The sequence below is a fragment of the Anomalospiza imberbis genome, chromosome 16 (genome assembly GCF_031753505.1).
Source record: "Anomalospiza imberbis isolate Cuckoo-Finch-1a 21T00152 chromosome 16, ASM3175350v1, whole genome shotgun sequence".
Classification (NCBI taxonomy): domain Eukaryota; kingdom Metazoa; phylum Chordata; class Aves; order Passeriformes; family Viduidae; genus Anomalospiza; species Anomalospiza imberbis.
Window position 1 is genome coordinate 1,826,669 of NC_089696.1, and position 17,780 is coordinate 1,844,448.

General features: G+C 50.0%; 1 protein-coding gene across 7 annotated transcripts in view; it reads right to left on the bottom strand.

Moving 5' to 3' along the window:
• Positions 1–17,780, bottom strand: part of UBN1 (ubinuclein 1) — a 34,536-nt gene that overhangs the window by 10,138 nt on the left and 6,618 nt on the right. For 2 of the 7 annotated variants that reach the window (XM_068206475.1, XM_068206474.1), the window contains exons 7-16: positions 14,004–14,074; positions 11,900–12,029; positions 11,231–11,349; positions 10,647–10,769; positions 9,675–9,818; positions 6,851–6,901; positions 5,719–5,761; positions 4,183–5,409; positions 2,530–2,782; positions 2,135–2,224 (exon numbers count right to left, since the gene is read on the bottom strand). In XM_068206475.1, coding sequence (XP_068062576.1) covers positions 2,135–2,224; positions 2,530–2,782; positions 4,183–5,409; positions 5,719–5,761; positions 6,851–6,901; positions 9,675–9,818; positions 10,647–10,769; positions 11,231–11,349; positions 11,900–12,029; positions 14,004–14,074 — 2,251 coding nt within the window. Of the gene's footprint in view, positions 1–2,134; positions 2,783–4,182; positions 5,410–5,718; positions 5,762–6,850; positions 6,902–9,674; positions 9,819–10,646; positions 10,770–11,230; positions 11,350–11,899; positions 12,030–14,003; positions 14,075–17,780 lie in introns of all 7 variants that reach the window. The other 5 variants (XR_011004467.1, XM_068206477.1, XR_011004469.1 and 2 more) reach the window with 5 other exon arrangements.

Below are 17,780 nucleotides of genomic sequence, written 5' to 3' on the forward strand. Positions count from 1 at the left end.
GATGTGGAGGACAAGAGAAAATGCACTGAAGAGAGAAAAAGGAAGGAAGTTTATGGAAGCAAAAGTTTTCCAGGAGCAATTAAAACTACTTCAGACTGTGATGAACAAATGGAGTACTGAGACGTGCAGCTAAGCAGCAGTGGCACCCAGCAGTGCAGCAGCAGCTTCTCCTCCAGGCCAAGAACATCTCCTTTGCATGCAAGAGCTCAGCCCAGCACATTCCCAGCACCACATTCCCAGCCCCAGCACAAGGAACCTCCACCAGCAACGGAAGCACCGACCACACACAGGCAAGCACTGGATGCTCTTTGCTCAGAGGCTTTCGGATGAACATGGACATAAAAGCACTTTTATTTAAGGCATCACTTGTCTTGCATTTGCAGCAACCCCTGACGCATCTTGCAGTATTCAAACACAGCAATGCAGCTGTGGGCACGTGTTGGCACAGCCAAACACAGCCTGTGCCACAAAACACAGGAATTCATTTTAAGGTTATGGGAGTCACTTAAATATCTACTGTGTTCTCCTCCAAAACACCAGAACTGGAAATGTTCCAAGAGATGGCAGCAGCAGGCTCCATCTCCAATCTTTAAGTGAAAACTCCAAGAAAGAAAGCAGGTCCTTGCTGAAGCTGGATCCATAGTCAATTTTCCTTCACTTATTCCCAGTGGTCTTTTCTCTTCTGGCCCTACATCCTGCTGAAGAGTCCATCAAAAAATTCTTCTGTTATAAGCCCTATGAACAACACTGAAGTGATCACTGTGAACTCCCTCAACTAAAGGGACAAAGAGCTGCTCCTCAGTGACATGGAATATATTGCACAAGCCATGTTCAAGGTGCAATCTCTGATCTCATTCCAGAAGTGTGATTTACAAACAGGAAGGAAGGGTCTGTCACACCAGTGATCACTGCCAGGACCTTCTTCAGCTCTACCACACCAGCACGGCACAACCCACATCAAACTTCAGCAAAGGAAGCAAACCCAACCAATTCTTTGCATTTTCATACTCTTCCTTCTTCAGCAAACAAGCACTGTGCTCAGCAGTCAAAGGCCTTTTATTCCATGACTCCTCCAGGATGCTACATGGTTACACAGCACAGGACCAGGCTAGCACTCCTAAATCAGGCTCACTTAGCCCAGGAAGACCATCCCAACAGGAGCAAGTACTAAGATAATGGCACTGAACTGCACTGAAGTGCTACAGAACACACCTAAGAAAGCAGAAATAGGAGTTATCAGGGGAATAAGCAGCTCCCCGAAGCAGGTAAGCACGATCTGCTGGCGCTGAATTTCAATTTTCCTTACTTCTCTCCTTCTTTGGAAAAGTCTTGTTTTATGCATCACTTCTGCAGGCATCAAACTGGGGCAGGAACAGGCTTAACTGCCAAATCCTTATGTTGCGAGCAGCAAGTGGAGCAATCTGCATTTACACTACAAACTTGTTGTGAGGGAGATGCTGGCAATTAACTCAGTGCACAGACACAAGACAGTCTGGTCTGACACATTTTATGTAGGCCACCAGGAACAAAACTCCCCAGAGCTGGAATATTCATTCCAGAGTAGTCCTGGCAGGCTGTGCACGAACAGGCACAGCTTTCATCCTGGCAGGGTAATTCCAAGTACCTGCGGGAACCAACACTTGCTGTAAGCACTGAGGACTCATCATTCCAGAAATCACAGAATCCAAGAATGGTTTGATTGGAAGGGACCTTAAAGCCCATCCCATTCCACCCCTGTCATGTGCAGGGACACCTTCCACTATCCCAGGCTGCTCCAAGCCCTGTCCAACCTGGCCTTGGACACTTCCAGGGATCCAGGGGCAGCCACAGCTGCTCTGGGCACCCTGTGCCAGGGCCTCCCCACCCTCACAGCCAAGAATTTCTTCCTAATCACAGAATAGCTTGGGTTGGAAGGGACCTTAAAGCCCATCCTGTTCCACCCTCTGCCATGGGCAGGGACACCTTCCACCAGTCCAGGTTGCTCCCAGCCCCTCACTCTGTACCTCAGAGAGGCTTTAGTGACAACTACACAGCTGGAAAACATGGACAACCCCTTTGGCTCCAGCCCTGAAGGAAGGATCTGCTGAGATAGACTCACGAGGGAGAAGACAAACACGAGCATCTGACAAGTTACCTGGCAAACTCTGTGGTAAATGAGTGGACAGGGCAGAGTGTGGGAGTGGCGCTGCGTGGTGGGGGCTGGAGTGCAAACCAGCCAGAAGACCTAGAGAGAAAACAAAGAGAGGAGAGGGAAAAAGGAACAAATACACATCCAAGACAGAAATGAGCAGAGGAGCTGCAGCAGGTAGCAGAGGTCGGGTTCCAGTTATTGGCACTTCTGGGTGAGCTCTAGGGATGTGCCCAAGGTTCTCCAAATGCAACTGCTGGAGATACAAAAGCAAGGACCACAGCACAAAGCAACAGCCAGAGAGATGGGCTGGTGTGCAATGGGGCAGCCCAGCAGAGCACTGATGTTCTGTGTGGGAGCACAGGCACAAGTGACACACAGGTGACCAGCAGGATACTCACTGTGCCCGAGGCCGTGGTGGAAAGTTCCCGGAGCAGGTCCCGTAACTATTGCATCCTTGGAAACTCCTGCTTTTGGGGAGGAGTCGGAACTGAAGGAGATGACATGGAGAGGGAAAGAATGAATAGGAGAGATAATACCTAACGGGGTGGAGCTGAGGGCAGCTGGCAGCTTTGGGTTGTTGGACTTGTAGGATGGAGCCAGTACACTTAAGGAGGAAGAGCTTGTTAGCAGCACAGCTCCACTAGTTCCTTTCTGCAAAGCAATGGAAAAGGTCAGTCAGGAGAGGGAGAATCAAGGTACACCATCATTCATACGTACAGGTCTGCAAAACTGCTTGAGAATTCCCCCTTGGAAAAAGCACCCTCCCAGCCCGGGCCCAAGAGATGCCAACACCTGAGGCCATCTGCAGATGGACATTGGCAAGCCAGCTCTTCTGAATGTGGCCACGCTGGATTTGCCTCCATGACTCCCCTGCTCTGGAATTGGGCCTCCACTAGGCAAAGGAAAAGTTTCCACACTGCCTGTGAGTTGCAGGGGTATGCTTCCTACTCACACTTATGGCAGCACACACTGCTGACAACTCCAGGCCCCGTGGTCTGACACCCAAGGCACCCCAGGATGTTATTTAGGATCTCCCTCATGGAGACAGGCACCGCTGGGGAGTGCTTCCCAGCTCTCCAGCTCAGGAACAGACAAGATACATAAGCTGAGCAGTACATGCTTTCCATTTAAACACACTCCTTGTATTTCCCAGCTCTCTCCATGGGGCACAAAGAAGGCAGGCATAAGCAGCCAACAACAAATGAATACAACATTAGGAACTATTACTTTTTTGCTATAGATAAAAATTAAGCCATTTATACCATTAAGTAATTCAATATTGTAATAATACAAGTCTGTACTGACAACCCAGAAGTCCTTCCTGAAATGTTCTGTCCCAACAAATATTGGGAAAATTTCTCCATGGAAAGGGTGGTCAGGCACTGGCACAGCTGCCCAGGGAAGGGGTGGAGTCAGCATATCTGGGAGGATTTAAAAGCCATGTGGATGTGGCATTTGCGTTAGAGGTGGCCTGGGCAGTGCTGAGGGAGTGGTTGGACTCAGTGATCTTACAGGGCTTTTCCAACCTGAATGATTCCACGATTCATTAAATTACCACAGGTAATTTACTCTATGGGCCAGTCATGACAAAAGTAATAATAATACTAAATGACTTGGAATACAATAATACTAAAATGACTTGGAATAATTTAAAGAAGGCTAAGTGAATAGATCTAATTAATGACAAATTCATCATTATAAGTTTAGTTTATGCAATGAATTTTATCTCTTGTGATAAATTACCTTACTGCACTTTCTCTTAATCCAAATGGGAGCCCTATTGTCCCCATAACTCGCAGAGCCAGGGCAGGACCATGACATAGCCAGGGCAAAAATTGCCCTTTGGAAGGCAGCACAGTATTCAGCTTAGTGCTTATTTAAGCTGAAAATGAAAGCTGGAATTCTGGAGGGCAAGCCCAGGGCAAAGGCCACAACTTTCTAGTCTAAAGCAGCTGAAATCCAGACAGTCATCCAAGAACTTCAGCAACTGCTTTTGAAGTGCCCCCTTTAGGGGGTGAAAGAGGCAGGAGCTCCCAGCACAGCCCCCTTACCGGCACGGAGGTAGAGGCTGCGGTGCTGCTGACCACAGCTGGCTTTAGAGACGAGGTCAGCAACTTGGCCACCCCCTGGGTGCCCCCGCTGGAATCTCCGTTGGAGCCTCCAGGAGGTGCCACCAGGGTCAGCTTCTGGGAAACGGGAGTTTTCTTCACGGAGGAGCCGGAGGCCGGGCGGCTGGAGGCCGAGCCCGGGGAAGGGGCCGGAACGCTGGGGAGCAAAGTCCCAGAGGAGCTGCCCTGGTTGGCAGGAGCTCCAGAGGAGGAGCTGCTGGAAGAAGCCCCGTGCTTGGAGAGGGACCCAGCGACGAAAGGCGATTTGTAAGATTGTCCTGAAGAGCCGGAGCCACCCGAGTGCTTCCCGGCATAGCTGAGAGATGATGAGGACAAGCCTTGGCTCTTGTGGGAGCTGCTGGAGTTTTGGGTGCTGCTTGGGGACGTGGAGGAATGGAAGCTCTGAGCTTTGGTTGATGACTTGACCTGCTGGAGGAGGGAGCGCTGGGGCAGAGGGGTGGAGGACTTGGGATTCTGCAGTTTGACAAAGGGAGCTGGGGAGGTGAAGGTTTTCTGGAGCTGAGCACCAGGGTGGAACACCTTCACCTGAGAGCCCGGCACCGGCGCCGAGGCTGGGGGCCCATGGCCTGGCCTGACCAGGCTGTGGTGCTTCTGTTTAGCCTGGTGGGCATCAGGAAGGATTTTGTTGGGGGAGGCTTGGCAGGAATGCTCTTTGTAACTAGAGTTCTCTGTCTTCTTGTCTTGAGAAGACTGGCCCAACGCCAGTGCCTGCTCAGCTAGGAAGTTTAGAGGAGACTGGAGGGAACCAGAGGATGATGTAGAGGAAGGGTTGGGCTTTGGAAATGTCCTCTTCTCCTCTGAGGATGCAAGAGTTGGGATCTTCTCTGGTGGAGCTTTTGGAGCTGCAGGAAGAGTAAAGTCAGGGCTCCCTGCTGCCCTGCTGTTCAGCACAGCCAGTTCCTTGGACACTGCTTCCAGGGAGGAGGTGGGGTTGTGAATCAAATCCTCATCCAAAGAGTCATCCTTGAAGGTGGCAGGAGTGGCACTGCTGCTGGCAGCTTGGGCTGTCCCAAGGGCCAGGAGTTCCCTGGTCTGGGCACTGATGCCCAGGGCTCCTCCCTGGGGCTCTGAGGACATGGCCAAGGTGCTGCTCGAGTGCAGGGAAGGGACAGACACCGACAGCTTCTTCTCTGGCTTGCAGGAAGAGTCCTGGAACAACATCACAGGAGAAGGCACAGTCAGAAGAGAGACAGGGTTTACTGCTGAAAAGGGGAGGGAAGGGTCACAATCTGGGGTTAAAAGGCAGGACACACATATTCTCTGCCCATGAGCCCCCCACCTCCCTCCCAACTGCCACTGCCATCCATTTTAGCTGCTGTTCCAGTTGTTTTTCCCAAGCCAAATCCTGAGCAGAGCCATTTCACAGCAGCTGAGACAAAGCTCAAACACAGGGCTCAGGGTGGCAGTCACTTGACTTTTGGCACATACCAACCATGAAAATCAGAAAATAGAACTCACCTTCACTTTCACCTTGGTAGGAGCTATAACTTTCTTCTTTGCCCTGTTTGGAGGAAGAGGAGAGAAACATGGCTCAGTGACTGCCCCCAGGGAAGGAGTCAGCTGGGGAGCACTCCTGGGCCCTGCTAGTGATGATCCACTGAGTCTTTGCAGGGAACAGAGGCAGCATCTCAGGTTGCTAGGATTCAAAACCACATGACATTTGGTTGCTGCTCTTGGAAGCCCCAGCTCCCACGCAGGGAGCGGATCAGGGAGTGGAGCAGAATCTTGGAATGGCAGCAGAGCAGTGAAACACCCGCACACACATCCTGCACCAGCTGCAGGACCCCACTGCTGCCCTCCTACAGCAATGCCCAGAGAGAAACTGGCACAGAGACTGTTCTGCAGAAGTTACACCCTTCTTTTGGGCTCCCAGAAGAAGCCAAGGATGCAAAAGCATCTGCCAAACTCCCAGAGAATAGATCTGGTCAGATGCAATCTCTGGTACAAGACATCCCTGAGCTGCTGGGTGGTGTGGCTGAGGGAAGGATGACTCTACACCCTATTCCACTTCCCCTCACTCACCCAGTGCCAAGAAAAGGACTGTCTGCCAAGCTGACACCAGCCTAAATCCATGTCCTCATCTATTATCAACCACCAGCAAGATCCATGAGACCCTTTGGATTAAAGCGCCTGCCCAGCTGGATTCTGATGGCTCTTGGTTTGCCACCCACCAGCCTGCTGCACCCACCTTCACTAGTTTGAGCTCATGGTGACCCTCCTTGAACCAGGCAACAAGAAAGAGGGAATCCAGAATCCAGCAAGGACCAACGGAACAGGCTGCATAGTCACACTCCACTCTACCTCCCTGAGCCTCCCAGGCCCAGCACAGAGGCCTGACTCCAGGCTGTTGAACCAGAGGCAACCTGGCTTTAAAGTTGTTGGTTTTGACCTTATTGAAGGCTAAAGCACCTGAGGAAAGTGTTGGGAGATGTTACACACAAACAGCTGCTCTCCCTAGAGCTCCCCAAAGGGAGCAGCGCTGATCTATGTTGGGGGAGCCAAGCAAGCTCAGGTGCTCCTGCAGGACCCCCCCAGGCCCCAGGGAATGGAGATCACCAGTTTTCACTCCAAGGAATGCTGTGATACTCACAGGACTGATGTGAGGTGTCCGTGTACACGCCTGCTCTCCTTAAACAGTGTCCTAAGAAGGGAAGAGAGCAATGAGAAGTGATATCCAGCAAGACCCAGTAGAGCAGCTGGGATCACTGGAGACAGAGCTGCACAGTACAGCAGGGGACTTGGTGAAACTGAAACCACAGAGAGCAAACAAATATTCAGCCCTTTGCCAGGAAGATCATCCCGAGCTGCCCCACACAGTTCTCTCTCTGGGGAGCAATGCTTGTAGGCACTGGAAAGGCCATTAAGGCAGTGGTTGGACAAAGCCTAAGGAAAAAGCTCTGCCAGCTTATAAAGCCAACTGGAGAGGCAAGATCATTACTCAGGGCCTTCCTGCTGCCAGAGATCATCCCAGAGCTCTCCAGCCTCCAGGGAGAAAGTTCCCTTCCCATGCCTCTCACCCAGCAATGAAGGAGAGGGGTCTGTGCTGCCTTTGTGCCTCAGCCTGGAGCTGAGGTGACTCTGTACATCACAGCCATTTCTGGAAGGACTGACTGAGCACCGCCAATAGACTGAGCTTCACCCAAAGCCCTGCACTACTGAGGGTAAACCAGAGTCTCCTCCAAACACTCTCTGACCCAAACCAGCTGCCATTCAGTTCCCTCTGACATGTCAGGGAGGAGTTACAAACATTCCTTCAGTACTGGCATGTGGAATGTGATTCCTGGCCGGTATTAACAGAATTTTGTCATCATTTTTCTCTTAAAAAGCAAGCTTATGTTTACCTAACATTCTGTTAATCATCTCTTAGTTCAAGAGGAGGAAACAGACTCATGGCAGGGTCTCTCTAACTCATCCATGAAATTGCTGCTCTGTCCACCTTCAAGTTTCTCTTACAGATGAACTTCTGAGACCATGATGACAGTGAATCAAGCTGACATCCATAAAATTGTTACAGTTTTCCTAGAGCTACCAATCCCTCCCCGTGGCTGTCACTCTACCCTCTGTCTTTAAACCAACAAGTCAGAGAATATCTTGAGTTGGATGGAACCCAGAAAGATCAAGTCCAACTTCAAGCCCCAGCAGGAGAAACCATTGTCCTTGAGCCACTGGAAAGCAACCAGGAAATCCACTTTTATTGAGGCATTACTTACTGCACCACTGGAAGTGCCTCCTACACTGAGTCTTGGGTGAACACCTGAATGCCCAACACCATCAAACTTGGAGTTGAAGCTTTTAATTTCCATTTATTCAAAGAAAAGTGTTTAAAACTTGGCAAGCTGAGACCCTCAGGCTGGGTATATCTTCATTAACTAAGCACTGACTTCCCCCACCTCCTACTGCCATCTTTCAGCTCCTGCACCACCACACTACAACCCTGCTCAGCACTGAGCTTCCTGTGCACATGCAACTGCAACAAACAGCCATGGACTTCTCCAAGTGGATCTCTGATGTGCCACTCATACTTACTGCTCTTAGGAACTGCTACCTACATCTCCCTTTATCTCCCAACACCCAGAAAGCAAATTCAGCAGAGAAGACAGCACTGCCCAGCTGGTGAAATGCAAAGAGACAGATCATGGAACAGCTTGGGTTGGAAGGAACCTTAAAGATTCCACAAGTAAGACTGCAGAGCTGTCCTTTCTTTAAAAGTACTGAGCAAAACAAAGCAGGCCAGAAGGTGATGACAGTCCCAGCAGAGGGACTCTGCCATTTGTGTGGCTCTCTGCCACTGCCAGCTGAGGGCAGGGACGACGGAGAGTGGGAAAGAGCAGGAAACAGCAGTGAGGGTACAGAAACCACACCAAATTCTACTGACTCTAATAAGCCCCTAAAACTTTACTACTTTGCCTTCTTTTGGGAATACTCCAGAGAAGACTTCCCAAAGTGTCTGAAAAATGTATCCTTTGTGATTATTAAGGGATCTTTGTAACACAGAGCTGAGAAAGCACAGACTGGCCCGTGGGCCTGACCTCAGTGCCAGATCTACCTGCCAGTGGCACCTGTCTGACATCAACACAGCACCAAGGCCACTCAGCACTGCCAGCACTGCCATTTACAGTCCTGGCTGCACTCAGGCATTTGTGAGGTGAAAAGGGACAGAGGGAGCGGGGAGAATATGGTGGAGGGCAGGGCTGCCATTCATAGGGCCCTTCCCCGGCTGGAGAAAGGGACCAACACAAACCTTGTGAGGCTCAGTGAAATCCAGCACCAAGTCCTGCAGCTGGGATGGAACAACCCTGGGCAGCAACCCTGCAGGAAAGGACCTGGGGGGCAAGGGAAGGGGAGCCACTGCTGCAGAGGTGTCCTGCTGAGAGCAAACCATCCCCTGCTCAGCACCTGGGAGGACACATCTGGACACAGATCCAGTTTCAGGGTCCCCACAATCCAAGGGAGATGCCAGCAAACTGGAGACATCCCGAGGAACAGGGACACACGACAGCCAAGGAGAGGTGGAGGGAACTGGGTTTGCTCAGCCTGGAAAAGGAGAAGCCCCAGGAAGAGTCTAATGGCAGTTTTCCACTACCTAAAGAGTGGTGGGGACAGGAACAAGATGGAGCCAGACCTTTCTCAAAGGTGCACAGTAAAAAACAAAAGCAGGGAATATTCAGTTCAGTGCAGCAAGGGGAATTCTTATAGGAACTAAGGAGAAAATATTTCCTGAAGAGTGATCAAGTACCAGAACAGGAGCCCAGAGATGCTGTGGTAATCTCCATCCTTGGGAATTTCCAAAATTCCACAAACCAAAGCCCTGAGCACTCTGATCTAACTCTGAAGCCAGCCATTCCCTGAGCAAGGGCAGGACTAATGACCTTCCCAGGTCCCTTGGGACAAGGAATCCCTTGATTCTTGCTCACCTGGCCTGCATCCAGCCTTTTGGCCAAAGGGGCTTCACCTCTCCTTCTAGGAAGGTCTTCACATAATCCTCTAGAGACTGAGCCTTATTCTTGTCAAGGTCATAACCATCCAATTTAATCTTCACCAAGTGGCAAAGCAGCTCCCTGAGGAACAGGAAGATTTCACATACAGTTATGCAGATTGACCTTTCCCACTTGGAGATCATTCTCTTTATCCAGGCTGGATAAATACACCAAGACACACCTGGCTCTTGCTAATACAACCCTGCACTGCCTCCTCAGGAAAGGAGAAGGGAAAGGTACATTCCTTGCTCTGTGTGTGCACACGCGTGGGTGCACCAGGGAGAAAAGTCTTGTTACCCCTTCCCAGTGTAATCTCCTGAAACAGCTGAGGCAGCAAACCAGTGCCAGAGCCACAGGCACCAGTAACAACCACAGAACTGAACCTCTCAGCAAGGAGAAGGCAGGAAGCACAGCTGGCTATGTCCTACATGGATCAGCAGCACAAATTGATTTGTTCCAGAATAAGAAGAAAAAGACAGCAGGACTGATTTTCCTTTTACCCTTTGTCACTCTCCCCTGTTCTCAGAACTCCCTTCTCTGTCAGTCCCTCAAGTGCCAGGGGGAGAAAAACCCAACAGCTTCAACTGCTTCCACAACCAGAACCTGGGCACGTCAAGAGTCTGGGCTGCGGAATGTCAGCAATTCAGCTGAATCCCTTCTGTTCCCAAAGATCTGACTCTCTCTTTTGGACTCTGCACAGAGGCTTCTCAGCACTTCTCTCAGGGTGAGATGCAATAAATGCAGTAATGGCTTCCATGAACAACACCATGTGCCACGAGCCTCCAAGCTGACCGTTCCTACAGGTGATCAGCACTGCTTTGTAAACAAAACAGACACCAAAATGCTTCACTGCCAACTGCAAAGAGTAAGACAGGTCATGAGTTTGCTTAATATCTGAGTTATTCAAACCTGATTTCATCACTCCACTGGAATTTCTTCCGCGGGCCCGCGACACGCTTCCCTCCCTTTTCTTCATCCTCATCATCATCAGAACAAACTCGCTGCTCTTTGTCTTTTTCCTCTTCCAGCATCCTAAAATGGAGACAGAAATGGTGGAAGTGATCATCCTGCAGGCTCAAGGGGAGGATTAAGTATCTCTGAATGGCACTGGAAAGAGGGCTCAGTATCAGCAATCTCTGGCTTAGGGTGCAAGCTGAGCTATGGGCTGAAGGTTAGAAAATCTCCCAATATTTTGTAATAGAGATGATGGGACTAATCCAGCCTGACTGTTCCCAGGCTGCCATGTTCCTAAGGACATGCCTGCACAGGCAAAACCCTTCAGCCAAGCTCTGGTCCCATCAGTGCTGCTGTAGCTGGCATGGCCACAGACAGCACAAAGAACACACACAGCTTAATTAGGCCAATCAATGCCCATCAGCAAATCTAACCTACAGAACAAGAAGAGGTGGCAAACTTCAGGAGAGCAGCCTCCAGGCCACAGGGAGTCTGCTGGGGAAAGCTGCAGATGGGGAATGAACAAATGAGGAGCTTACTTGGCAAACTTTGCCTGAGTATGGGCTTGGCATTCCTCCTGGTACTTGGCCACCTGCTCTGGCATGGCCCTTCCAATGGCTTCCTTCAGCTTCTGCAGAGGCTCCTTCAGCCGGCCACCCTGCAGTGAGCACAGAACTGTCAGCACAATGGGCCAGGACAGGGTAATAACCTACATAGACTCCATGGACTTACAAAAGGCTGATCAACAATCTTTACTAAGAAACCTATACTTTTATACCTTAGTTCAATACAGGTGGAATTGATTAGTTCTTCAATTAAAACATCATTAGTTAATTAAGAAACCACCCTTTGGTAAACCAATTCCCATAACACATTCCCCATGTTCACAACAGCAGGTGCAGCAAGTTAAGATAAGAATTGTTTCTCACTCTTTTCTCTGATCTTCTCACAGACTTTTCCCAGAACGATGGATGCCTGGGGAAGTTGTCTCTTTCTCTCTGTGGCCAGACAGCTGCTGCCACACAGAACACCCTGAAGCGTTCCCACGGCTGGAACACCAAAATCCAGCCAGCTCCAACCCCCACCCCAGCCACCGTGAGGGGACAGTGCCCCATGGAGGACACAGCGGCTTGGGGACAACAGCAACAGCCTCGCTGTGCCCAGCAGGGCTACCACCCGCCCAGGCCTGTGCTGGCCACTCCCCTCACCTGCTCGTAGAGGTAGAGCCTGCGGGCTCGCTTGAGCAGGGTGTCCTTGCTGCAGGGGAAGAAGGCAGCCAGGTGGGCGTAGACCCCCGAGCGAACCTGGCTGCTGAGCTCCCGCGTCTGCAGCTCGATGCTGCGGGACAAACACAGAGTCAGGACTGCCAGCCACCCTGAACCATCAGTGCCACCCTGAGGGGACTGGCAGGCAGGGACAGAGGGACAGAGGACCAGGTAAACTGCGTGAAGGTTCTTTGGATTCTAGAATCGACAGGTTTTATCCCAAGCTATGCTTTGAATCTGCTCTGGGAGTAGCTGGAGAAGGAGCAAATGGAAGTCAGCAGTCTCATCTGCTCTCCCTGGCAGCTGCAAGCAGGAGGGTCAGGCAATGAAATGAGAAGTGCACACTGGTTCTGTCAGGTGCTGTGGCAGTGGAATTCAGGACAATACAAAACCAAACTTTATCCCTTGGGTTTCAACTTCCAAGTGAGTAGATGAAAGAGATCAGCGTGTGCCAAACCCATCTACACAGTTAAACAGAAATTAGGAGCCTGGCTTTTTAAGCCACCTCTCAGTGTCAGAAAGTGTGAAAAATGCCAAGTGATTCATCATCACCATCATCAAAGTCACAGAATGGTTGGAATTGGAAGGGACCTTAAAGCTCATCTTGTTCCACCCCTGCCATGGGCAGGGACATCTTACAGTCCCAGGCTGCTCCAAGCCTCATCCAGCCTGGCCTTGGGCACTTCCAGGGATCCAGGGGCAGCCACAGCTGCTCTGGGCACCCTGTGCCAGGGCCTGCCCACCCTGCCAGGGAACAATTCCTTCCCAATATCCCATCCATCCCTGCCCTCTGGCAGTGGGAAGCCATTCCCTGTGTCCTGTCCCTCCATCCCTTGTCCCCAGTCCCTCTCCAGCTCTCCTGGAGCCCCTTTAGGCCCTGCAAGGGGCTCTGAGCTCTCCCTGGAGCCTTCTCTTCTCCAGGTGAGCACCCCCAGCTCTCCCAGCCTGGCTCCAGAGCAGAGGGGCTCCAGCCCTTGGGGCATCTCCATGGGCTCCCCTGGATTCTCTCCAGCACCTCCACATCCTTCTGATGCTGGGCACCAGCGCTGGAGCAGCTCTGCAGGTGGGGTCTCACCTGAGGGGGCAGAATCCCCCCTCCTGCTGCCCATACCAGGGCTCAGCCCAGCCCAGGGGGGTTTCTGGGTGCTCACAGCCAGGGCATGTCCAGTTCTTATCCTCCAATGGCCCAATTCCTTCCCCCAGGGCTGCTCACAGTGAGTTATTCTTCCAGTGTATATTCATGTCTGGGGTTGCCCTGATCTAAATTGTACAGTAAAATAGTACAAATCTGTCTAAATCTCCTCTGAATGAGGCTGAAGTGATCAGTTTGACATCAGACAAGGACTATTTGTGCAGCCAGCACTGGAATGCTGGAAGGTGGTAATCAGCCCTGGAAATGAGAGGGAAACAGAGTCCCAAACTCCTCCTGGCAGTTCCCTGCAAGTGCCTGGATAAACCTTAATGAAATTAAAGCCTGGGTGTCAGTATTATTGCACTGATCACAAAACCCTGTGCATTCATCAGCCCTCTCAAGGCTCTGGCAGAAGAATGAAGCCATTATCTGCAGCTGCCTGAGCAACACTGGCACTCTGTAATTTGGGGCCTCAAAACACAGAGCAGGAATGGAATTCCTCCAGTTTTCCCAGAGAACCAGTTGAACACAGCAGCCTTATCATAGTTATAAATAATTCTACATAGCATGTAAGTTAAATAGCAAAAGCATACCTGACATCTCTCACAGGGAGAGATTTACTGGTCTTGCATCAAGCTAAACTCACAGGTCAAGAGACCAAATTTAGGCATGTAAATATCAGGCAGCATCTTGAGAACAGGAGGCCTGGATACATTCCCTCCAACATTCTCCTGGCTCATCATATTTCAGCTGAAAGCCATTTATAGGAGACTTTCATGTTATTCTGGGCATGTTCTGCCTGGAAGACCTGTGCAAGGACAACCCTACAATTCCTGCTGAACCTGCTCCTGAATTTACCAAAAATCCTCTGCCTAATGCTCTTCTTTCCCACACCTCTCTGCTGGTAGCACTTACTCCAGTATGATGTTGTTGATGTCCTGAGTGAAGAATCTCTGCTTGCCTTCTCCCTCAGCAGCTCTGGCAGCCTGGAAGTCAGGAAATAACACAAATCATCAGCACTTCACAGCTGGCACAAAAAAACAGGTGTCTACGGAACCACCACAGAACTACTGCAAAACAAGGCACAGTTTCATTAAATAAACTCTGTCACAGCAGAAGTGTGAACCTCCCCAGCTCAAGTCCAACCCTGCCTGACCTGGTAACACCACATCCTGCACATCTGGTGGTGTTCCCAGTCTGGATTCCCCTCTCCAGATGCACTGGAGTTGCCACTCTGGCGTGAAGAGTCCTCTGTTTCCTGGGACAAAGGAGGTGGCTTGGTGATTTCTTTGGCAAACTTGCCATGGGGACAATGACAGCTTCAGGGCATTTTAGCTTCTCAGTAGATGGTGGAATATGAACACAGAGCTTGTCCCTGGACAAGGAAAGCTCATCCTAATCACAACTAAGGAAGGTTGAGGAGACTTATCACCAGATTTTCTAAATCATTCTAGAAACTAAGCCAAGACACCAAAAGAGAAGAGTCACAGCCACAGGGGATGTGTTACTCCCAGTCAACACCATGGAAACAAAAAAGAAGTCCTGTTCAGGAAGCTTCCTGAGCTATGACTGCACTCACAAAGTGCTGCCCAAAAACATCACACCCATGAAAAATATGTCCAGCAGAAAAATAATTCCAAGAGATGAATGAGGTAGTAACAAATTGCCAAGAGCTTTCAGTTTTTTCTGAGTGGGGATATAAACAAAACTGGGATTTGGCACAAGGCACCACCATGAGTTAGTGATTCCTTGCACAGGAAAGCAGACCAAGAGAGGATTTTGAAATCCCATGATTTATCACTCGAAAGTTGAGGCAGGCAAGCAATTAATTTATGCCCAGAGGGTGAACATTCCTCCCTGCCAGCAGCAGGTGATGTCAAAGGAGAAGACTCAATGCTAAGGAGAATCCTCAACAGGAAAATTACTTAGAAAGGAGAGGGTTAAAGTCAAAGCAGTTCAAGTAGAAGAGGAAATGCCTGGAGGCTCCATTTAACTCAGGAGATGCTCCCACCTCTGGGATGAAGAGACTTGCCTCTCAGGCAGAGGTATAGCACCTCTTCATTGCCACCTGAGCTCATGTCCCACAGTCCTAAGTGACACAGAGGTTTCAGTTTGTTTCTTTTCTTAACATCCACAACCCAGCAACAAGAGACACAGCAGCAAGAAAATCGAAGCAGGAAAATAAGCGGGGACTGTGCTATTAAACTGTTTCACAACACCATAACAATTAACCTGATATCATGGAACTTCCAAAATATTCTCCTTTAACTCACAGTCACAAACAGTAATTTTGGTGCTTTCTGAAACAGAAACATCCACCAAGAGCCCATTATTTTTATCAGCTGTAGCAATACTTGCTTCAGTTCCTCCTCCCCTCCCATCTGCTCACCCCCACTGCACAACTCAGCAGAACAGTTCTCTAAGAGCAGCTTATCTACAGTAACTGTAGATTACTCAGGAGTTACTCAGCATCTCCCACTTAAGTAAGAGGTGCTTTAAACTGAAGTGCCCCAGGAGGCAGAACCACCACAGAGTTCCAAGGGTGAGTTTATGACTTAAAATCAGTGTTTAAAACCACATCAGCAGCAGGAACAAAACCTCCCAGCATCTGTTGACAGGCTGATGGTGACAGCCCTCACCACAAAGCTGAAAGCACACTTTGACATGCCAGGAAGGGATCCCTGACCAGCACCCAATATTTTCCTTCTCCAAAACAGACTGCAGCTTCCCAAAGCACACCACATTACGGAGAAGATGGGTGAGTCCCCCAGGAGCCCAGCTGTAGGAGGAGCTACTGGTGAAAAGACATAAGATCATCCTTCTAGACATTAATATATTCCACTCCCTTGCTGGAACCCTGGCTGCTGAGAATTTCAGACTTTCTGTGCTGAAAAGGCACTGACCCCCAGGAGAACACTGCACTTTACCTGAGGCCGTGGAGAAGGCTTCCAAAATGGAATGACAGCACTGGGATTGTGGGTGTGGAGTTTGAATAGAAGAGTGTAATATCACATGGGGGGAAACTCGGAGTTTAAGGCTATAGAATATAGCAAGCAAGATGGAGGTTTTAGGGCAGAGGCTAGTCCTCCTCCTCCATGGGTGTGGGGGGTTTTGTGTAATTGGATAAAAAGTCCACATTGCGGGCACTGGTGGTTGGTTATTGGGTTAAAAGTAAAAATAATTTAGGTGTCATTTCTTAACTGGACAGTTTATCCTTAAAAGGTCTTGCAGAGAGAGATACATAACCATTTTCTACCTTGTTAGAGCAAAATACTGTAGAACTCAGGGTTTGTGAGACTGTAACATAGTTAAGAACTAATAAACATCTGAGTCTGAACAAGAAATACCATCTCGTGATTTAATCCTGACCTTGACAGAAAAGAAGTTAAAAATCTGTTACTCCCTGTTGGTACCCCAACAACCAGATGTTAAAAATGGCTGAAGGACTCAAATTGCCAAATTGGTGCAGCTCCAGTGGTACCCAAGCTTCAGCAAAGGATCTGCCTGTGACATGGAAATGGCTCTAGCAAATCCTCAGCCCCATCTACAGGGCTTTCCAGGCCTTCTGCCAGTGTAGAACTGTGGCAATGCTTTCCAGCTGCACCCTCTTATTCTACACACACACCACTGTGCACCCCTTCAGTGTCCTGACCAGCACAGCACATCAAAAATATTATGGTGGGATTTGTCCTTGTCATGGTTTAACCCCAGCCTGCAACTCAGCCCCACACAGTTGCTGCTCCCTCACCCAGGTGGGATGGGGCAGGAAATCACAAGGGTAAAAGTAAGAAAACCCACAGGCTGAGACAAGGCAGTGTAACAGGGAAAGCAGAAGCAATTCAAGGAAAGCAAAACAAGGAATTCATTCCCCACTTCCCACGGACAGGCAGGTGTTCAGCCATCCCCAGGACAGCAGGGCTCCATGTGGGAAAACAAATGCCATCACTCCAAACATCCCCCTCTTCCTTCTTCTTCCCCCAAGCTTTATGTGCTGAGCATGACCCCCCTGGTCTGGGATAGCCCTGCTGGGATCAGCTGTCCTGGTTGTGTCCCCTCCCAGCTCCTCCTGCCCCCCAGGCCCCTTGCTGGCAGTGTGGGGTAAGGAGCAGCAAAGGCCTTGGCACTGGCTGAGCATTCCCTGCTCAACAGTAACAAAAACATCCCTGGGTTATCAGCTCTCTTTACAGCACCATTCAAAACTGCCCCAAAACAGCCACTGTGGAGAAAATTGCCCCTATCCCAGGCCAAACAAGCCCTCCAGCCTCAGCAATTCCCATTTCATTCATGTCAAACTGACTTTGGAAATTACTTCTTGCATCAGGTCCATACTTTCATAAGAGGGGTAAAGAAGGAATCCTGACCAGGTGTGATCCCAAGTGTCACATTCAGTAGATAACAAGGTCCAGCAGCACTTGGACATCACTTGACATCTGGGCCTTCAAGAAAATCACTTAGAGGAAACCGAGTGACACAAAGCTGTGATCCGAAGGGATCTGAGAAACTCCCCCACTGGAATGTGCTCTGTCCCTGGGTGCTGCCACACCACTCCCAGCAGAGCTGTGTCCCTCCACTCACACACACACACACACTCCCAGCAGAGCTGTGTCCCTCCAGTCACACACACACACACACCCAGCAGAGCTGTGTCCCTCCACTCACACACAAACACACACCCCCAGCAGAGCTGTGTCC